Source organism: Corvus moneduloides, chromosome 3 (genome assembly GCF_009650955.1).
Source record: "Corvus moneduloides isolate bCorMon1 chromosome 3, bCorMon1.pri, whole genome shotgun sequence".
Taxonomy (NCBI): Eukaryota; Metazoa; Chordata; class Aves; order Passeriformes; family Corvidae; genus Corvus; species Corvus moneduloides.
In genome coordinates, this window is record NC_045478.1 from 80,774,313 (window position 1) to 80,797,115 (window position 22,803).

A 22,803-nucleotide genomic window follows, 5' to 3' on the forward strand; every position below is an offset into this window, starting at 1 on the left:
CACGCATTAGGCATCTCAGAATAGCATTAGAAACGGCTGGTGTGCTGAGAGGGCAACTACATGGATCAGTCTTGGCTTAATAAAAGGACAAGCCATGAAAAACTTCACCTTGGCCATTGGCAGTTGCCTCTGTTCATCTAGGACACACATCCCTGGAACCATCCCTGAAATGAGGTGCCTGCCCATTTGCTCAGATAATGAGTAAGACACCAATATTTTCTGTCAGAAGACTGCTGTGGGATAAGATGCACCCTGTGCTCACAGAGCAGCCTCACTGTTACAGTCCAGCTGGGAAGAGGCAAAAGTAAGCTGTCCTCTTTATTATCCATGCCAGCAAGGCTGAGATTTTAGCCAGTCTCATGTCCAACCTCAAATGCAAGCTTAAAACCTGGAAGTGCAGGTGACCTGGTGCCCTGCTTCCCTCACCCTGTCAGGTGGCCATGTCAGACCAGCAGTCAGACTCACTCTTGTGGTTCCTCCCGAGAAAATCTCAATTTTTTTGCTATGGAGTTGTGCAATACTGTGCAAAAGCCTTCCCACCTGCTCTCCTGCCCAGCTCCCATGCCGGCTGCATCTTCACATGCAACTGAATAGGTGGGGAAATTGAGCAACAACCTACTCGTGAGGGAGCAACACAACAGAACTTGAAATTATGTCAGCCTTCTTTCAGAAAATTACTACATTAGAAAGCAGATTATAGATTTATAGCAGATTATATACAGAAGAGGGAGAGAAACAAGAAGGTTTATGCCATGCGTGCAGCACACCGCCTTCTTCCCGTGCAGTGTGGCTCCCAGCGCCTGAAACTCCAGGCGCGGAGTTCCCAGATCCGATCCCGACTCTTACACTGCACCTCTTTACGATTTGCGCCGTCACCCCCTGACAGCACCGCCCAGCCACCCGGACCGAGTTACAGTGACTTGCTGTGGTCACTCTTAATTGCAGTTTCCCCTACGCAAACTTCATTGCTGCCAGTACGGTGCACTGAGTACCCTCCGAGAACAAAATCGCCCCGCTGCCCCCCAGCAGCCCCTCACCACTGCACGCAGAGCGGCCCCCCTCAGCCTCCCCGGCACACCCCGCCCGTCCGTCCCGCCCCCGCCGCTCCTCCTCCCCGTGTGCCGCCCCGCCTGGCCCCGCCCCACCGCCGGTCCTCCTCCCGGGCTCCGGCGTGCGCCCGCTGCCTGCCCCGCTGCCTCGGTGGGCGCTGGATGCTGCACCGGAGAGGGCGGCGGAGCTCCGCGGCCAGGGTCATCCCGCGGTGAGTCCGCGGGCTCCGCTGTCGGGACAGCGGCGAGGGGGTGTCCCAGGGCTCCCGCGTCCCCCCGGGACCCCCGCAGCAGCGGTGGGGGGGGGAGAGGGGGGCGGGCGCGGTCCCGCTGAGCTGCCGGGGGACAAAGACGAGGGGGACGGGTCCCGGGTGCGGGGCGGGAGCGGCCGTGGGGAGCGGTGCCGGCGGAGCCCCTGGGGGCGGTGCTGCTGCGGCCGGCGCTGCGAGCGGAGAGACCCGCGGGGCGAGGGCGCTGGGACGGGGGTGCGCTGCCCGCTGAGCCGGGAGAGGCTCCGTGCTGCGGCGGTCGGTCCCACCGCGCGGCAGCCGCTGTGGAAGTATATTTACAACTTTGTGGCTGGATGGGCGGTGCGAGCTTCGGCCGGAGCGATCTCCGGCTGTGTCACGCTATCAAGGGGCTTTCCCGTCAGAGCCACCGCCGCGGGTGTCCCTGGGCACTCGTGGCTGCTGCTCCTCCCGGACGGAGGCAGCGGGAGCGGGCAGGCACAGGCTGGGGACAGGAGCGAGCGGGACTCTGGAGCAGCCTGGAGTCGTGGTAACTTATCTGTCCCTCGGTGTCGTGGACCGGGCGCTGCCGGTGGGTCTTGCCGGTGCTGGATGATGGGATGATGCTGGGGCGGGATCAGCAATACACCGGCTGAGCGACGGGAGACACCCGAGGCGGCTGGCCGTGTCCCAGCGAGCTCCCGTGGGGCCGTACGATGGCACGAGTGTGGGACGCGTCCCAGCTGGTGCTCGGTTGGCTGCCACCTGCCTCGCAGGTGCCGAGGGAGAGTGACGGGGACACGGCCCCGCGGGTCCCCCCCCGCTGTGGTGCAGCGCTTGGGCGGCCTCCTCCGTGGGGCAGCCTCGGGGGCGAGGGGCTGGAGGCATCTCGTGGGGCTGGTCTGGGTGGTCTGACAGCCGTGAGGGGCTTGATGCACCCGTACGGCGCGGGACGGGGAAGGAGGAGAGTGTCCCAGCAGGTGTGTGCGCGGGAGAAGGGGTGGGCGTCAGAAGGGAAAAAGTCTCCATACCTCGTTGTTTCTCCACCTCTTGGAATTCTTTTTTGGTAACGATTTACAGAGAAAGGCTTTGGGTTTCCTGTGCTGAGAAGTCGTCATCGTCTGCATCGAGAGATGTTTCCCCTGCTGTTCGGCAGTGACAGGCTCTCAGGTTAACTCCCCTGTGGCATTTAAAATGCACATCTGTGTTTTTCCACCACACCAGAAAACTAGCACACTGTCTGAACCTTGTCCCTTCTTCAGAGTACTGCTGTGATGCCTGGGCCCTGGCAATAAATATTTCAGAAATGTTTTTAAAAACCCAAACCAGGAAACCACAACTGTTTGGACATTGGTGACCCATTAATTTGTTTAGCTTTTTTAATTTTTATTTTGTTCCTGGAAAACTTGGAATGACAACAGAATGCCTTCGCTTCACTGTTGTTTATCCCTCCCATTTAATTGTTGTACAATTAAACACTCTTAATCAAAGTGTTCTGGTTTCAGCACTGGTGATGATGGGAGTCTGTGAAGTAGCCTGTGTTTTGGCTTCAGATGAGAAGTGCCATATCAGAAAAAAATGGAATCCAAAAGGCAGGCAGGGGTTGTGTTCCTCTTGCAGAGATCACCTTAAGGAAGAAAAGAGGGGAGGAAACAAAAAAAGACAAAAATAAGTCTACACAATGCTATTGAAGAACATGAGTTGTAGTGAATCTTTGCAGTGGTTTACCAAAAAAATACTATCTGTGCGTTTTGGACAGTTTGTTTTCCTCTTAGAATTTTTGTTGTTGTTAGCTGGATTTTTAAACAAACTTGATAAAATGGGATAAACACCTGTGACACCAAAAATATTTGGATACACATGTGGTTTTCTCTTGTAAGTCTTTTTTTTGATAGAAGTTTTTAGACAGCAGGTGAGGGCCATTTTTATGGGTGAATTTGTGTGGGGTTTTTTTTTGTTAGAGTTTGGGTTGGTTTTTTGGTTTTTTTTAATCAAAGCTGATAGCACTTTAAAGCTACAGCACTTTTCTGTTCCCAACACTGCAGGTAAAAAGCATATGAATCCAGTGATTAGCTCTCTATCAGTTGGCTTTTGTAGTAAAGTCGTTGCCCCACAGTTCCTCCAATGTGGGATAATGTAAATGACTTGCATGCTTACTATGCTCCAGGGTTACACTTCTTTTCTTGCAGAAAGTCCCGTGTTCCTGCGCTGCTGCTTGATTATCTTAGTGATGTTAAGCAGTGGTACCTTAATTCGTGGTGCGTGGTTAGTAACTGAGCACAGACAAACGGTGGGCTTGGCCCAAACAAAATCCTTTGACAAGGAGGAGCTCCTCCCTGGAGAATTGCAGGAGAAGATGATTTGCTTGTTCTTTAACAATTTCTTATGTTTGCTTTTTCTTTTTTTTCCCCTCTATTTCCTCTTTTTGCACAATTCTGCATCACCTCAAAAATGCAGCACTCTGTAAGGCTGGGGGGTTTTTTTGTTTTCTTTCTGGTTTTGTCTGTGTCTTCCCATTTCCCCATTGCTTTGCTGATGTCTGATAGTGTGCAGTCTCTGAAACTGCATCTAATCATAAAGACCTTGCTGTTTGTGTTAGTTTTATCAAGGTATTGGCAGATTGGCATTTTCACACTTGTAAAGAGGCAAGCTATGTTCCAGGTGCAGTTTTATCTATTCTTTTTGTCCACTTCACATAAATCAGCGCTCCTCTCTGCTCGGAATATGTTCAAGACTAGCCGTACACTTGAGGGGGGAAAAAGTTAGAAGCAAACTGATGCGAAGGTGCCTAGTTGGTCTGAATATTTAGATAGTGATTCAGATGCAATGAGATCAGCAGTGGACTTTCCCCTTCCTCAGGGGAAGCAAGCCAATTTAATTCTTTTAACCTGGTTATTGCTGGCAGCAAAGCTATTACTACTCAGAAGAATTTGTTACATTGCTTAAAAAAAGCATGTTTCCTTATTTGTCCTGCTACTCAAGGTATTGCTTGTGAAATTACAATTGTGCTTTGCTCTTTATTTATTTGTTTAATAAAGACTTCATAGTCTGCTGCTTCTATAACTGTTACAAGATCTTAGTGAGAATAGAAATGAAGAAAATTTTGGACAGCTCTGCAAAGTACTTCTGGAGTCTTAGGGATACATACCAAATCAGTCCAGCCTAGCTCAAGTCAAAAATACTATCCCTGTAAAACAACTTGTGCAAAGACAGGCTTGTAGAAGAGTATCTCTCATCTGTTGTGCTTGAGGCAAGAGTATAATAGATCCCCTTGGGAGAAATCCTGTTTATAGCCTTGGTAGACTAAAAATGGAATATGTTTCCAGTTGGAGAATTAACTGATAGGCTTCTGGGTCAGGAGGTGTCATGCATTTGCAATCTGTACGTAGGAAGGTGCTTTTCTTTTGCCAGTCAAGAAACCAGGTCTTTCTGTTGCCCTCCCTGCTCTTCCTAAGTTTCCTGACAGTTGCAATGGCTGTGAAGGAAGCCTCACTTTCCCTTATTGCAAAGAAATTGCTGCCTGTACTTTGCCTCTCCTGTTTCCCATAGATAGAAAAGATGAATGGTCTTTACTAAAGATTGCACTACATGGCACTGGAGTGCTAAATTGAAGTATTTTTGTTGTTGTTCTTCACACTGAGGTCCTGGACTGGCATTGTCTTCACTGCTCTCCTGGCTGTGTGTATGTATGCCCATAAATGAGATTTCCTAAGGGTCCATCTGAAAAGAGACATGTCCGTGTGTTTGAGGGGTGGTAAGGTTGCTGTGGCTGAATGGCTATTCCAGAAATTCACTTATCTTAACATTTGCAAGATGTCATGTGATGTGTCTTGGGGATCCAGCTGAGAAAATGGAGCTTGGCATTTCTGAGCAGGCTTCCTTTGCAGCTGCTCTTTGTGAGACGTAATGGATACTGAGGCTGGCTCATGCCCAATCCCATGTTTTGCTGGTTCTTTCTTTTGCTTCTTCAGTTGCCTAGGCCAATTGATACCTTAAATTGCCACTTAGTCTTTAATTAATGTGCTTGGTTTATGAAGTATGAGGAATACTTAAAAGTGATTGGTATTGAATAAACAAGTCCATTAGTAGATTATGCAGGAGTAAAGAAATTCATTGCAATGAGAAACTACATCTTGGTAGAGGGATGCAATAGGGTACATACTACTACTTTTACCAGTCAGTGAAAAGGAAGGATCAGTTGATCCATTGATCTTGCCACAACAAGATTGTTTGATTTCCCAGGAAAAAAAACATGCTGGAAAGGAATTGCATGCCCTAGATGCAGACTTTATTGTTTGGGTGTTCTTTAAAACATGTACATTACTAAGTTTTGCATGTGCTTCTGATAAAATAATGTGTTTTAAAAGTCTGCATGTTTTTGTGTACAAAAATTCAAAGCCACTTTCCATCACTTGGAAGAGATGGAAAAACATAATCCCTCTGAGATCCTAATTTGTCGCTTTTTGCCTGAAGCCTTTAATACTCATTGTCTATTTCTTTCAAAGAGCTCCTGGACTCAGTTTTGGTTTCAGGTGAATATTAAGTTCATAAAGTGCTTCATGTTGTGCTGTCCTCAAAGGGAGTAAACTTCTGGGGAGCTTTTTTCATCCCATGGGAGAGATGGATGGAAGCGTGGCAGCTACCCTGCATGGTCCTGCAACCATTGCCCTGCCCTTGTGCTTCCATGCACTGCAGGAGCAACTCCTTTGGTGCTCTGTCCTTTGTTAAGCATTTTTTCCTCTCCTTGAGGGCTAGGTAGTGCACCCAAAAACATGAGTCACTTTTATTTGGCTGCAAGAGAATGCCACCATCCCTGGGTTAGGAGAGCTGTGCCTGTCTTTAAGGGCTAGGGCAGCCTACAGACAGTAGCATAGCAGCATGGTCCCAGGTTGGGGATGGGTGTCCATGGAATTTTGAGAGATCCCTTCTTCCTAAGCACAGCAGCTACATTTTGGGGGGTGCAGACCAGAAGAGTTACAAGCACCAGAACACGCTTCCTGTTCTAGAGCTTGCTTGTGCTGCTTGATGTGGGGCAGGAAGACTTTGTAGCACAAAGGGGGGGGGGTGTGAGCAGTCATGCCTAACTAAGAGCTGCATCTAATCCTGCAATGAAGACTAGTGAGAAAGCATTTTCCTTGCTATTGTTAAAGCTCAGTGTCACCAAGGAGTGCTGCTTGTACAAAAAGAAAAAAGGATGTTGGTATCTAAGACCAATGCTCAGTGATTTCTCCATTTGTCATATCTGCTTGGGTTCACAGCCTTGGAGTTTTTGAAGGCATCTTGCATTGCACCTCTTGAAAATCCTAAAGGAAAGGTGGGAGCCAGGCCCACATGCCTCCCCTGTGAGAGGACTGTGGTCAGACCTGACCAGATGCAGAAGGCCTGCTGCAGTTGTATCTACCACTTCTGTAGGCTGAAGCCAGTTGTCTCTGCTGTCAGTGTTGCACCTGTCCACAGCCAAGCTGCACTGGTTCTGGAATCCAGTTCTTCAGATCACCCAAGTGACTGGGAGGTGTTTTGGTATTCCTTGTTCAACGGCTTTGAATAGGGGTTTCCTACTAAGTAGTGCTCAGTTTTTGAAGACAGGTGTGTATTTTACCCCAAAAGCAGTGTGTGGATACCAAATTTGGTACCTTAGCTCCTTGTGGCATCTTTGCCCTTGGTTGTGTTGAGCTAGTCCTGGAATGGTGCTGAGGTAGACACATTTGAAAAGTCAATGTGCTTCTGGGAATTTGCTGCAGGATGCGACCTAGTTGTCCTGACTGCTGGTCACAGGTGGCACATTTGACATCATCTTACAGCCACGACATAAAACTATTTAGCTTCAGTCTTGTTTTCTGCCCTGACAAGTAACTTTGTTTCTGCTCCTTCCTGGTTGATGCATCTTCTCAGAGAAATTTTCATCATCACAGGGGTTAGTCAAAGGAGGTGGGTGGAGTTTTTTTTAAATTGCTGGGAAAGGCTTTTGCATGCTATCACGACAGCTTTTACTTGCTCAGGCTCTTTCTTACTCTCTTTTGCAGATAGTACTGGTGCCCTACAGTGTGCGTCTGAGGGGACAAAATACCTGGAAGGTGAGGGGGGTTTTCAGTTTTACGACTGTGTTTCATCATGAGTACAAGGCGGCCCAAGTGTGGGTTGCTGCCAAAGGCAGATTTGTTTCCAGGCAGTTGCCTGTCTGTCTTGCTGCAGGACTGCCTTAATTAAAGCTGCTTAAGCTGTTTGTGAAACTGCAGCCTAAGAGTCTGGTGTTCTTAGAAGCCTAAGACATCTCTGGATGATGTCTGGAAAATATTAAGAAGAGTCTTAATGTTTCTGGACAATTTTTTCTGAGAGGCCGTAGGGCCACTGTGGTAAGGTTTCATCAGGAAGATGCTCAGTGCTCATTCTATATCAGCTCTAGCAAAGGCAGATGTTTTACTGTAATAAACCTTAAAAAGCCTGTTTTCAGGTGTTTGTGCTTTTTTTTTGATAGATGAGAACTTTGTTGTGCTTTGCTACTCTGAGTTGGTAAGTTATGGCTCGTTCATCTATTCCCTTTATCCCCTTGAGATGTGGTTGTGGCTGTACCTAGAGGCTGAAATGAGAATTAGGACCCAATTCGCTGTGGTGCTATGAACTAGTGTGTAAAATACAGTGGCATTCATTATATGAACCCACATGCTGTCTGGATGAGACCTTCTTCCAGACAGGCTGACGGTGTCATGGCCCCAAATTGTGGTGGCAGGACATCCTTGTGTCGTTGGGTATATGGGGGTGTGAGGTATTTTAGTGAGCCATCCTGCTGATACCTGAAGCAAACAGGGTCCTTCCTTCTCATTCAACTCCTCTTCTTCCTCCTGTGGAGGGCTCTGCTGCTCTTATCTGCCTTGCTGGGGCAAACCTCATCCATTCCTGCTTTGACCCAGCAAGTGCTGAGATTCTGGCCCTGTGCTGGGAGGCAACTTGAGGCTCTGTGGAGAGAGGAGGGGAAGATTTAATTGAGTTTTTATGACCACGTTTAAGCTGCTGAGTGAGAGAAGGCTTGAAGTTAATGACAGGCATGTTTTCCAAAGACCCTCTGCATGTGTGTTTAGGTAAAATAAACACTCCTAAATAAGCTGTGCCACCACTCTGGGCACTAATAAGCCTCCTGTCTGATACCAGAAGAATACAAATAAATAGTGGCTTTGACTGTTTTAATTGATAGACTTGCTGGGCCTTTGACCAAGCAATTACATCTCAAAATGCCCTTCTGCAGGGGCTAAAACATGAAGTGATGTTAGTTTAAAAAAGCAACACAATAAAAACAAACAACCTGTAGGATGTCCCAGAGGCTGATTATTGACTTCAGCTTTTATTAATTCATCTGCAGTGCATTTGCTGGAGCTTTTATGGTTTAATTGAGGTTAAGAGGTTGGAATCTATGGTAAACAAAAGGATGGCATATGGGCAGTCTGAAATTGTGTATGTTTAAGTAAGAGCATTCCTTCTGGTCACTTGTTTTCATTGGGCAGTTACTCTTGACTCACAACTTCTTAAAAAAAAGGTGTAAATATGCATTGCTAGCAAGTTAATGATTCATGATGTTTTATCACATCCTAGCATACCTCTGAAGAAGAGAAGGTTGAGCTGGGCTTGTGTTTGACCTCCCCATTCAGACTAAGGACATTTTTTCTTTAACCCCTTACCTGTCTTGGGAAGGTCCACAAGCTCATTTGTTTTGAATCATAAGAAGAAAAACGCCTTCTCTCCTGCCTTTCTCACTTCTCTGTTCTGGGGGTCCACAGCTGTTCTCTTAAAAATTCAAATGGAAAAAGCAGGTGTGGGAAAGAACTTTCCTGAAGCTTTTTGTTATAGAGGCTGTGGGGAAGTGGGAGTCAGTTTCTTCAGCTGTCTAAAGGAATCTGTGTGCATGTGTTTGGGTTTTTTTTATGGTCACTTTTTTGTCCTGTTTTCAGTTCTGTTTTGAGCCCCATGAACATCTTCACTGGCTGTGGTATCCCCTTGTGAGAGAGAACGTGTACTGGCCAGTGCAGCCGTTTGACAATTAAGATAAACCTCCTTATGTTGAAAAGTTCATACTCCGAGGTCTTTATGCTGCTGATAAAGTTTATGGCACGAATTACATCAGCTGGCAGTAATAGTGGTGACCTGTTGCCCTCAAGTCATTCTGCAGACATCTGTAATTTATATACAGCTATTAATAGTGTGTAGTCCAGAGCCTAAGAGAGCATGTCAGAATAATTATATCAATAAGAGAAGATAAATCAGAATTTTCCTCTTAATATTTCGGTTAATAGCAGCTTTCACCTGTCCAGAAAGTCAAATGTGTTTTTCTCACTTGCTTTTAATTTAGAGCAATCTTTTTAAAATTCCTAGGTCTTGTTAAACTAAATACTTGTTCTGAAAAAAATACTTTAATAACCTCATTGTCTGCATTTTTTTGTGTATTTCTATCTTATAAGGAATTCTCTACATAATTTGAATCAAAAATTGCTTTATTAAGAAGAATTGTACATGATGGTTCAGGGAAGGAGGTGCATGGAACAGCTTCTATATTTGCAAAAGGACACTCCTGGATCTATCTTGTATTTGCTTTAAAAAAATAGTTTAAAAAATAATTGATAACTTGAGTACAGAGTTGAAGGGAAAGGGATAAATCCAAGTTTCACTTGCTATACTCTATATGATAGTTTGCTTTTCCCATTTCCCAAACAAGAATTTGATTCAGTCATAATTTTCTCCTGAACCAGGACAAACATGACTTTAAACAAAAAATGCTTCTTAAACTTACCTGTAATCACATGCACACATGTACATGCATATATGTGTATGTGTGTTAGCATAACATGGCCTGCTTCCCTGCTGCCGATGCCTCATCTTTTATCCATTGTGCAGGGTGAAGGAAAAGCCCATGGCTCCCTTCACAGCCTGTCCCCTGAAAGTGGGCTGGGCTATGGGTGGTGGGAGAGGGTGGCACTGCCAGAGCCAGTGCGTGGGGCTGCCTTTGCTGGGGTCTGCCGCTGTGCTGGGGTGTGTGGGGACTTTGGGGGCAGGCATCAGCCAGCAGCACCTCTGTTGCTGTGCTGGTGGTGAGCACCCCGGTGTTGCTGGTGGGAGTCAGCCCCTTTGCTCAGGGCAGCTGGGGGTTGACTTGCATCAAATCTTGTATGGGGATGGAGTGGACCCCGTGGTTGGTCTCTGCAGGCATTGATACCTAACCCACCCTCAAGGAGCCTCTCCCCTTCCTGAAGGATTCATCAGGTGCCACAGGATACTTCCTTGAGAGGAATGCTGAGAGCATTGGAGAGGAGAGGACTGTACACAAAATGGAACAAGTTGCTGAGGAAACTGTCTAACCTAGCTGTAAAGTGAAGATGATGTTGGCTACTGTGTGTTTGGCTGCAAAGAAAACTCATCCCTTATTTCTGTTAATATCTGAACTTCACCTGGAAGTTGCTAGTGCAGCCTAGGCTCAGTCCTTGAGAGAGGAGGTTGGCAGTGCTTGCCTCACAAAAGGTGTTATACAGTGGCTCAGCCTTGTGAGTGTTGTGTTCCACGTCCTCCTTTGAGTTGAGGTGTAGAGGATTTCAGGCGGTGGTTTCCCAGGAGTAGGGATGGAGTGAGGGGGAGGACAGCATAGATGAAGTTCGCTGCACTGACATGTGCCTGCTGACAGCCCATTGAAATCTCTGCTTTGGGAGAGAGTGAGGTCCCTGGCTGAAGGATGGGGCACTCCCCTATGTCATGAGTGTTTTCAGGCAGTGGCCCAAGGTGCCACCTGCCTTATCACTTATGTGAGTCTGGAAACCTTGAGTCTGGTTTGTTATTCCAGGGAGCCTTCATTGCTTTATGGCACTCTCCTGGGACTTTCAAGCTGTTTAAAAGCTTGATGCTGCCTGGTTTGTGCTGTGATGCTGATGGAAACACTGACTGTCCCTGGAAAATGGATGACTGTTGGGAGTGGTTTTGTTTTTAAACATCTCATCGCATGCATGCTGTGAGCTGCTCCCAGTGCCAACAGAAGCACAGCACTGATGCTCTTGCCTTTTCAACAGGTACATGGGATGAAGGGAGCCTGACACCCATCTGGAGAGGAGACCCCAGCCCCTGTGGAGCTGCCCACCATGAGCAGGGCACTGCTGGCAGGCAGGATGCAGCCAGAGGTCCGGAGCGTCTGCGTCTTCCTGCCCACCCGTGAGCAGCTCAGCCTGGCCGTCGGGGTGAGTGGCCGGGAGAGGGGCCGGGAGGTTGCTGCATCGAAGCCACAGTTCAGTTTTGTTAGTTCCCATTGTTCTCCCAAAAGCCTGGTGCTGGTCTGCTGACCGAAAGGCTATTAGCCAGCTTAGGGTAATTGGTGCTCCGTTTTCTAATTGGGCAGCTTCAACTCATTCACAGAGTTCATTAAAAGTCATGGCTGTGTTGTAGGATGGGGGTCTCCTCTGCTCTTTTTCTGTTATTTACTTATTATTAACTCTGAGTGGTTTTGCTGCTCATAATAATCCAGCATTTTTAAAAAATTGAACCTGAAATACCTTGAGTAGTTAGCAAGTGTACCCAACACGTGACCGTTTACTCTTGTAAAGAATCCAGCTATCCCTGGTTTTGATAGCCTGCAGATCCCTTCAAAGAGTCTAAGGCAAACAGCCATTGAGGGTGGGGTTTTTCCCTCCTCTTGAATACTTGTACACATTAAAAAAATCGAGGTAAGTCGCTTCATTTCTTCAATTGCTGCCTTGAATGCCTCAGAGTGTGCACGAGTGACAGAAGGGCCGGCTCAGCTGGCAGCCCAGGGTGGCACGGTGTCTGCACAGCACGGTGCTTCTTTGTGCAGCGCCGGCTGCTCCTTGAACTTGTGAGAAACTGAGCTGACAAGAGGCACTTGGCGCTCAGAGGACAAGCAAGTCTCAAAGATAAGTGCTCTCTTGTGAGCGTGTGTGTGCACTCATGTGTGGGCTGGGGAGATTTGGCGTTGTTTTGGGTAGGTTTTTTCCCCCGCTTTGGGATGAGGAGGGGGAGAAGACAGTTGAGGTGAACTGTTATTTTAAGTACTTGATTGAAATGGTGGCTTTTGAAACTATGCGTGCTAATCTTCAAAATCCATGCCGGAATTTTCCTACCTGCTGTGTGTAAGTGTAGTGTCCTTAACTGAAACAGCCCCAAGGGCTGGATGGAATAAAGCTTTAAGAGCAAAATCTGGGACGCTCTGCTTCTAGGTTACTGGTTCAAACCCAGCCCATCCACTGCCCCAGAAGGCTTTTGCAATCTGCTGGCTTTTGTGCAAGGCAGAAAACGATGATTTAATTAAGTTCTTGGCAGCAGGTGTACAGGCCTGGGTAATGGTCTGTTGCAGCTGACCCTAAATCTCACCTTCTTACAGCTCTTATCAGGGAGGCTAAAGATGGGACATAGCGGAGCTGCCGGCCATGGGGAAGGTGCAGGCTGGCATGCAGGAGGGCAGTGCACCAGCAGGGCTGTCACTGCTCCTCGCTGCCTGTGTCTGAACAGAGCACACAGCTGTTCCTTCACCAATGGTTCATGCTCCGGTATATCACAAAAACCTGCAGTTTATTGTAAAATAAATTTGGGGTGAGAAAGATCGAGTCCAGCCATAAACATGACACTGCCAAGTCCACCACTAAACCAGGTTTCTAAATGCTACATCTGCATGTCTCTTTTAAAACCTCCAAAATATTTAATAAACATAAGAAATGGTCTTTTGGATTGACCCCTGACAGGGACAGAGGAAAAGTGCTGTGTCCCCTCCTGTTCCCCTGTCCTGTCCCAGCCTGATGCCCCTCCAAAGAGCTGGGGTGCCTTGTGCATCACCATGTTGTGCTGCAGAGGAATCCTCCACAACACCTCTTTGTATTCATTTTAAAGACATTCACCCTTGTCATTTTTGATGCCCCTTTCTTTTGTGTCTGGGACGTTGGGAAAGTATGTACTTGGAGATGCGTGCGTCTGAAAGGGAATAGCTGCCTGGGCCAAAACATGAGACCTCAACACACAGTTGTGTCCTAATTGCATAGAGAGTGAAACATGGCCTGTTACAGCTGGGCACGTCACCAGAAACAGCTTTTCATTTGGCTTTTGACTTTACCACAACATTTATTCAAAATAGCAACAAAAATTAAGATTTTATAGCTGGAGAGATCTTTCTTTTTTAAAGAAACATCAAGGCAATTTTCTAGTGAAGTTGGTAGAACCCAAATGTAATTACCACAACCACAGATGATACTTTTGTGCATTTATTAGGATAATAATGCCACTACTAAAGATTTCCAAAGCCTTTTAACCTCTTCAGTGTGGAATGCAAATACTAAACAAGCTTGCAGCTCAGTGAGGTAGGTAGGGATGGTTATCTTTCCAGCAGAATGAATTATAGATCCTTCCCATGATAAGCACAGTGTTTATGCAGGTAATTCCTCCCTTCCCCCTCCCATATAAATTCCACCCTTCCAGATAAGAGTTTACCTATATGTGTTTTATGTGGTCACATATAGATTTGAAGCCTGTCCTTTAAAATGGATTTGTCTTACACCCTTCACAAATAGTGCTGTTGAAGAGAGAAGAGCAGGAGCCATTTTAAATTCTCTTCCCCCACAATCGAGTATCTCTTAATTAACTTCGATGTCTACCTTTCTGAATGTACAATGAATTTGGGGGGATAGTGAGGAGTAAAACTGCCTTCTTGGGACCAACTCTGAACATGAGGAGAAGCAGAGCAGTGAGGGGAACTAGTGGGTGCTGCAGCTCACCAGCTGCCCTGAGGAGGGCAAGGTAAAGTGGGAGAAATTTTTGGAGTGGAGGAAGTCTGGTAAGGTCCTGTGTGTTGGTGAATGGAAAGCATAGGTCTGAAGTCTTTCAGTTGTCCTGTGAACAGGAGAGCTGATGTTTCAAAGCATATGTGCCAAGAAAAATAGACATAGGTAACTAATGCACACGAGTATCTGTACACAGAATGACCTTGGAGTAGCAGTTACCTTCTGTAAAGTTGCACTTGATTTCACTTTGGACTAAATTTCACGTGCACAGAAGCCCTAAGCCTGACATGGGGCAAAGCTGTGTATCAGTGAAAGGAATGAGTCATAGCATTTCTGGGATCAATCTTGGCACAGGAACCATATGCATAGGGAGGAAAGTCCAAAGAGAAGCGCACAGATGAAAAATGCAAAGGGAAGTATTGGTTGCTTTGAGCAGAGGGGAAAGTAGGAGGAGGGAACAGCAATTGCAAATGTAATTGGTATTGCATAGCCTTTAAGGCTGGGAGTAGAACTTGATACAAAAGGGAAGTGCCAAGAGGAGAAAGGACAAGGTGGTAGTCACATACCTGCTATGCAAGAAATCTGCTTCAACCACTGTTCAGAGCTGAATGCCACGAAACTGTTACTTGAAGTGCTCAGTTCCCTAGAATTAAGTACCTTAAAGCAGGTTTTTCTTCCCTTAGGTAGGAAAGCTTGCCACTTAGAAAATTCGTCTCATTGTGTAGCATTTACAGGGGGTCCTGTGCTGCCAGTGGCTCTTGTATGCCCATAACCATTATGGCTAGAGATAGGTCACATCTTTCTTAGCAAATCCTTCCCAGGTAGGAGGACATGCTCAGAGCTTGCATCTTTGGCAAAGGGGACTGCTCTGTGCCAAACTTTACCTTCCAAATGTGTGTTCTTGGTGTCTGAGCAAACACTGCATTTAGGTGTGAGACAGGTGCAGTCTCACACGGAGACTCATAATATGATCCAGATGTGGGTTTGGGTCTTATCAGAACTGTGCACTACCTCCTCCCTGCTCAAAGCTTACACGTGTTTGCATTGGTGTAGTGCAGGCTTCAAAGCTCCTGATAAAACAGTACGGAGTATCTGGCTAGTGGTGCCTTGTCAAGTAGAAGAAAATGAGTACTTAAATGACCTCCTGTTTCCCATTGTCCATGTCTAGTGACGTGGTACATCCTGGGGCAGGGAGGGGAGTGCAAGCCAGTTTCTGGGGTGTGTGGCATACCTACACTAAAAGAGCTTGAAAAATTAGGATGGTAATTGGTTTGTAGGAGAGTTAAGCAGTCGACTTCTGCCCTGTCATCTTTGTTGCTCGGTAGATAGCACTGCACTGTACCCTTCCAGGCACTGCTAATCCGCATCGTCCAGCAGTGGGGTAATGAAATCCCAAGGTCCTGGCCCATTTTGCAGCTGCAATTGGCTGCACCCTGGCCTGAGCTGAGGTTGTCTGTGTCAGTGCCGTTCTGTTCTCCCCATCTGCTCTTTCTCTGAACTGCTTCCCCTGTGCCTCTGTGGGCTGAGGGGTTTCCCTTCATGCCTGTGGTTTGTCTGTCAGTACTCCTGGGATGGTGCAGGGGGACAGGGGGAAATGAGGCTAGGAATGGGGGGACACTTAGTGGGGGACTCTTCCAATCACAGTACACATCCAGGTCTGCACATGCAGTTAACCAGAACCATGGTCCTTCTGGGAGAGCCTGTGCATTACAGAACACAGGGGTATTGGGAGGTCTCAGTGTGCAGGGAAACAGGCAAGGGCTTACAGGCTCTTGGTGACAGCTGCTGAAGATGAAGATGTTAATGGCTGTGTAACTAGAAGTCAGCAGGAGACAGAACACAAGCTCTTCTGTGAGGGGTACAGAGCAATCACATCTCTAACCTGTGAGCTGCTCAGAGTCTTGTGTTTGTTTGGGTAATTTTGTTCCTGGTTCTTCTGAATGAAAACTTTTGGGTTTGGTGGGTTTTTTTCTGTTAACCTCTCAAAAAAAATCTGCAAGAAGGCAGTATTTTCATTTCTGTAATTAGTAATGATTATTATATTGTGATAATAGCAATAATACTGAAAACAAAGCATGTTCTCTGGTGTGGTTGTGTTTGGGTATTTTGCTTTAGTACCCAAAAATGTATTGGCCTACATAAAAAAGAGTTCCTCCACCCAGGTGTGTGAGCCATCTGTAACGTTGGATTGGTTGTGTCTTTCAGGTCAAAGCCACTGGACAGGAGCTCTTTCAGCAAGTTTGTGATTTAGTGAAGATTAAAGAGCCTCACTTCTTTGGCCTCAGCATTGTTAAAAGTAAGCAAACTCAATGCACGAGCAAGTGACTTGGCAAACATCCACAGACCCGCTTGTGTATTTACAGTGTGTGCATATATACACAGTGGCTGTGCCTGCGGGGGGAATTTGATTGTAATAAGGTCACAAAGTATGTAGATTATGCAGAGCCTTCCCAGAGCTCTTTTGATCTTTGGTATGTGGGCAGACAAATTGAGTAAAGGGGGGGGCTTTTTTTCTCCACCTCTGTTCTTAGATTCCACCTCTTTGTGGGGCTTGCTTTCTCTCCTGTAGTGGGAGTTGCTAGTCAACATATTTGTTACTGTATTCAAAACTACAGGTATTGAACAGGAGGTGGATTTTAAAAGGACCTTGGAGCTGAAAGTGTTACTTCTGAAGTCACACATGAATAATGTGGCAGTGGGGAGGTGTAAGGGACTGAATGCATGTGTGGGACACATTGGGTTTTTGAAATATCATATGGGAAATACAAAATTTCTTAGTCCATGAATTAAAGTCCAGTTTGCTTGGTCCTATGGCTTAGCTTTGGCCAGGAAATGGTGTTAAAGAAGCAAATTGATATGAGAGATCACATTTCTGGTATGGTGTGAGCATTGGCATTCCCTCCCACACCCCAACTCCTAGTAATTAGAAATGGATCTGTTGTCTTGTTTATCTTGCCTCCCCACATTTCCAAAAGCACTGAAAGACTTCTCTCTTCTCCAAAAACTTTCTCAAGTGTGTTATTTACTACTGCAATTCTAGAAATTTCATTGAAATTACAGTAGTCTTCTGTAAGTCCTTCTAAAGAAGATTTATTTTGCTTCTTTATAAATATGTGGGATAAAATAAGGGTATTTTTCTAAGTTTGTCTCATTTCCTTTATGCTCTCATTCTGTAAGAACTGCTTTTTCTGAGTGCAGCATTCAAACTGAGAGGAACATAAGCTTTTGATCTCCATAAGCGAGATTCCTTAAACCTGATATACCTGTGCTATAAACCAGCACAGTTTTTTTTAATGTGAGGAAGACCTGAATGCTCTTAACTTTTTTCACAAATCATCTATGTTTCTGAGTCCTCCCCTTTGTGACATTTTTTAACACCAGGTTTTGCCTATTCCACTTGCAGGACATCTTGGCTGAAATTGGAGCCCCTTTCCTCTCCTGGAAGACAGGGCAATTTCATTCCTATTTTTTTTTTTTAATTCTTCTCCTGTTCTTCTCATACTTCTTTCCCTTTTCTCTCCCTTCACAGGTATTTTCCATACCCTGCTTTTTTCCTTTCCTCACACCTTTTCTGTAAAGCAGTTTCTTTCACCCTGTCAAGCACAGGGGTTCTAGTCCCAAAATACCCTGTTGTGGCAGATGCCTTTCAACCTGTTGGAAATGCATTGTAACCACTGCATCCCAAAGAGCATAGTAAAGCTGTTCTGACTGGACTTTAGAGTATATTGTCCACATCTTTAAGTGGAAAACAGTCTTCTCACTTCACAAAGATTCTTCTTTTTTAGAGCAGCTAATTCTTCCAGAAAGCTCTAAAAAGTCAAGGAAAAGAGTTACAGGAGTCCAGCAGCCTGAACTAACATCTCTTCTCTTTTTGTTTGGGGGGTTGGTTGTTCACTTTCCTGAAAGGAAATACTTTTTCTGTTCCACAACTTGATTTCTCCTCTGCCTTGTTTTGGTCAACAGACTGGTGATCATCTCCGTTGCTGCCTGTGGTAGCTGAGGTCTCGCTTCTATTACAAATGTAGCACTCTGTGTCTGGCATTTGGAAGTAGCCTTTAAGGCACTGCCTACTTCTCAGGGATTTTTGACTTCACAACAAGCTTTCACCTCAAGAAAGGGAAGCTCTCAGGTCAGGTTGGGGGATGAGCTGGGTAAGTTTTGCATTCCCAGGGTTGCCTTGTGGGTGCTTAAGTCAAGTGCCTTGGCTGAGCAGCTAGTCAGTGTACATCCCACAGAGGCTGTGAAGGGGAGGCCTGGGCCTGGTCTGTGAGGAAAGGCTGAGTTAGGTATCCAAAAAATTGAGAGGAAGCATTGACATTTTTGAAAAGGTAATCCTTTCCTGCATCGTGGTTTCACCTCTGTGCTGCAGCTCCAAGAAGAAATTTTTAAAAAAATAGCCACCCTGTTTTAATAATGATATTTTTCCTAGTTTCTTAATGTGTGTTGATGTTTGGCAGTCTGATACTGCCACATGCAAAACAAGGTATTCTAATCCACCTGCATCCATTACTTTGCTGCTAATTTGTCAACAAAACCCTGACTGTCAGCAGTAGCAACAGAATAAAAATTAAAGGATTTCTACAGAACTGTAGCCAATCACACTGCATGGATTATCTGGATTAGGAGCCCATTTGACCTGCAGACATTGTACAGATACACTAATGCTCAGTTGGTCTCATAGTAAGTGTGTGTGTGAGGGGGATAGGTTGGGGTCCTTAATCATAAACAGAAGTTTAACACCTAAGTGTGGCAAAAAGGAAAATGGCACTGCAAAGCACCATGCAAAGTACAAACCATGAATGCTGCAAGACCTAAGTTGTAGGTCTTGGAGCCTATTTCCCAGCATTTGATGCCTAAATATGTTGCATTCTCTTCTGGCTGTTGCAGATGCTGAGGGCAAGCTTCAGAATTAAAGGTAACAGTAATAGTGTCAGGGCAGAATTTTTCATCCCTTCTTCTCTTGAACTGTTTTTTATTGTCAAGAGGAAAACCAACCCAATATATTTGGGGAGAAAAAACGTTTCTGTAAGAAGTTGATCGTTTTGAAAATGTAATTCAGGAATGTGCATTAGTGGGAGGTCCCAGAAACCTTGGGTCATGTTGCTCTTCTAGTTTTGGCATGGATCATCACACAGGCTATAACTTGCGTGCTCCTGCTGCTGAAGTGCTTTTTTTTTTCTCCTTGTAGTTTGCTCAGTGAAAGATCCTGCAACCCTGCCAGGTTCAATCTGGTTCCATAGACTTCAGCAGCTGGGTCTTATACAGCAAATCCTCCTGCGGGGTCAACCTTATCTAGTGCCCTGCAGGAGGTTTCCCTCTTGTTATCAGAAAGTGTGTGCAGCAACACATTCAGTCTTCTAAAACAAAACTGATTGTCAGCAAACAAAGAACAGCCAGCCTTCCTTTGTCATTATAACCCAGATCCCTTCAATCCTGAGTTTTGGGCAATGCCTTTCTAGAAGCAAACCTTGCTTGACCTAAGCAGATGGAAGCCTTCAATTGGGAAGGAACAAGACTGCAGCTCCTATACCCTCTGACTGTCTCTGTGTCTTCTTGTGATTTGTCAGGCTGGCTTTCTTACAAAACCAAATCCCCTGCCTCAAGGATAATACTTTGGTTTTTACAGCTATGGCTGTTCACCTTGCCAGGCCCATGCTTCCCAGCACATGCTTACCAAGGAGCTCAGTGATTAACTCCACCAAAACCGCTCTGCCTCGAGTAAAAACTCTTCTGCATCTGTATATCCCCCAGTACTGAAGTTCATGGACAGAATATGCTACCATGTTATCTTTCTATTACATGGGTATCTCTTATAACAAAGGGTCTCTTAGGAGACAAATAACAAAAGTTATCTGAAATACCTTATAATGATTTCTACACACCAGTCCTTCCTCATTATCCCTGCTTCTTGTCTGTCCTCTCTTAAATCTGCTTGCATAGTTGAGTCTCCTTTGTGGATTTCTCCTGTATTCTAACCTAAGGTACAACTCTATTACAGTGACTTTCATATCTCAAATGAGATAAATGCAATATAAGAAATGGACCACCTAAAGGGAATTGCAGGGGTTCAGATGTCCAGAGTATAAAGTACTCCTTGAAAGGACTTATGTGGTCTCCTCCTATGAAGGCAATTTTTTGCCTGTACCCGCTGTCAATCGTTCCTCCTTCGGTATCAGTACAACATCCAGCCAAGTGCTCTCCTGCCTGAGAATTGCAAGGGGTTTGTTTGCCCCTGGATAAGCAGCGCTGGAAATGGTTTTGCAGCTCTTCTTGTGCTTCTTCTTGTTCCACTGTGACACTGCTGAAGTCTGGAGATCTTTGCCTGGGCATGCCTTGTTGCTAAATATATTCTTGCAGTGCCTATCCATTACCAGGAATGAAGGAGCCTTTAGCTCAGTGTTCAGACCTCAGCAGTTCCTACAGCCACATGATCTTAGGCTTCTTGATATTGTCTCCTTTCATGCTACCCTCCACAGGCCTTGTGTCCATCCCAGCTAAAGTGACCTCAGCCACGACCTCCCTTGTTTTATTCCCAGCCTCTGTTGTGATTCTCCCCTTCACTTGAGATACATGTACTTTCCAGCTAAAGCTAAAAACACAAGTTTATCCTGAACCAAGTTTTTAGACCCTTTAGTAAACTAATCAACCAGGTATCAGAAAGTGGACAGCATTTCTTTCTACTGGCTTGAAAGGTAGCACCAGGAGCATCAAGAAGCCATATACAGGTGGTAGGAGCAGATGCCATGTGGATAGTGATTTTCCCAAATCACTAAGGCTTGGAAGCTTGGGAAGCTCCACATGCAAAAGGAGTGTGTAGTCAGTGTTTCTTCAATAAATAAACAAAAAAATCCATGCTGGTGCTCAGGTTATGTGAGGTCTACAGCATGTGTTGTGAGGTATTTTTTAGAGTGGGGGGGTGTTTGTTGATTTTTGGTTTTTTTAAGCTTCAGCTCTCCCCTAACCCTAGCATCCTTCTGTCCTGCTCGTGCTCTTTCCTGTTGCACCTCAAGGGACATAGTGGTGTTGCCATGAAGCTTCTTGAAGCCTCTGGAAAAAGTTAAGTGCAATAACCATGGATAATTTTTTCCCTTCTCTTTTAGGCAGAAAATGCTTGCTATGTGGAAATTTGGCTTTGCACTAATTCATATTTTATTTGAATCCTATTCTTCTGGAATGTCTAGTTGCATTACTAAATATACTTAGCCAAATTTGTTAGTGGGATCTTCCTGGCTGCCTTTGGGGCCTAAGCTCTGACTCTTGGTAGGACACCTTTGTGGAATTTCTTGGTGCTCTTAGGCCAAAATGGGCACAGGAGGAGAACAGGTTTTTGGCATTCACCATTACTTAGCTTTTATGCAGAGAACTCACTTTTCATAAAAAATAAGATGAGGAGGAACTGGTTAATGCAAAATAATGGCCTTTAGGTTAACAATGACTTGGAACTGGTTTGGCCCTGTATTACAGCCATAATTTTCTATTCCCATTTTTCCTTCAGTGTAAATAATGCCTATTGTAAGTCTGCATCACTCACTGGAACTGTGTCACTTTTTTCTAACTGGGGACCTGGCCCATTATTTTTTTGCAACAATGCGTGTCCTATTTTTTTTTAAATACATAAAATGTGCTAAGCTAATATTGCAGAGTGGAAGTGTTTTTCATTTCTGGTAACTGCTTATTTTGAAATGTGATTTTTACAGCATAAATTTTCAATCTCATTTGAGAATTCTTAAAGGTGAAATTGGGAGAAATGTGTAAATTGCCTTACTGCAAGGGGCTGTCCAGATGCATTTCATGGGATTGCAGTGCACTGGTGAGTTGTTCCAGGTCTGGTATTTGTACACACAAACATGGGGGAACCTTTCAAGAGAAGCTGATGTATTTGTAAGATCACTTACAGTGCTGAGATGAGATTTATGAACTCGGTGTCGGTAGCTGCAGGTGGATGAGAGTGTATTTCTATGTGTGCATGCTTCTCAGTCAGCTTTTTGGTACCTTTCACTTGTCCTTCAGCTGAGGCCAGTGAAGCAATGACAGTTTGTACCTACTGAGTATCCAGCCCTGTTTGGATCCACAGATCAAATTTATTCTTCCCTGGAAAGGAGGCCATCTGTGCATTTCTATATTGTCCTTTACAGCACTGCTCAGGGGTGCTGCAGTTTGGTGCCCTCATATCTGTTAGAGATGCTTATTTTCAGAGCAGACAGTTTTAGCATCTGGCAAAAGATCTCTTAGGTTTCATCACTAATCCAGTGTAAGGAAAAAAAAACCCAAAGCCATTCAGAAACCAGTAGGGCTGCGGAGGGAAAATACCTCCTTGTTTTTGTAGATGGAGTCTTACATTGCAGGTTGACATTCCAGCAATATTAACTTCATTAAGGCGGGAATGCAGTGCTGCATTCTCTCACGGGAGGGAGGATGCTGAGCTGGGCTGGGGAGGAGTGAGACCCCCAGGGAGAGATGATACTTTGGGGTGTCCTCCTGTAGCCTGGCTTATTGTGGTTTATGTGCATCTCTCAGTAGGTCTGATGATAACCTGGAGTCCTCAGGTATGACATCTGGGCCCTCACAAAATCATCTCTAACCTAATGAACATGACAGATAAATAGGGGCTGTGGGGTGTGGGTAACAAATAGCTTTACTGTAGTGTAACTGTTCTGTCACACTTTTTCCCTTTCTGACTTAGTATTCAGGTGTGATGGGATGGTTTGGGGTATGTCATTGTGCTTGCTGTTGCAATTTTTCCCTCCTGATTGAGGAATAATTAATGTGTTTCTCTGA

General features: G+C 45.5%; 1 protein-coding gene across 5 annotated transcripts in view; it reads left to right on the plus strand.

Moving 5' to 3' along the window:
- Window positions 1-1,146: 1,146 nt before the first annotated feature.
- FRMD1 (FERM domain containing 1) overlaps window positions 1,147-22,803 on the plus strand; it is a 40,791-nt gene continuing 19,134 nt past the window's right edge. For 2 of the 5 annotated variants that reach the window (XM_032102398.1, XM_032102401.1), the window contains exons 1-3: window positions 1,147-1,261; window positions 11,317-11,481; window positions 16,231-16,321. In XM_032102398.1, the coding sequence (XP_031958289.1) occupies window positions 11,386-11,481; window positions 16,231-16,321 (187 nt within the window). In that variant the 5' untranslated portion in view covers window positions 1,147-1,261; window positions 11,317-11,385. Of the gene's footprint in view, window positions 1,262-7,299; window positions 7,351-7,751; window positions 7,787-11,316; window positions 11,482-16,230; window positions 16,322-21,746; window positions 21,836-22,803 lie in introns of those variants that run through there. The other 3 variants (XM_032102399.1, XM_032102400.1, XM_032102402.1) reach the window with 3 other exon arrangements.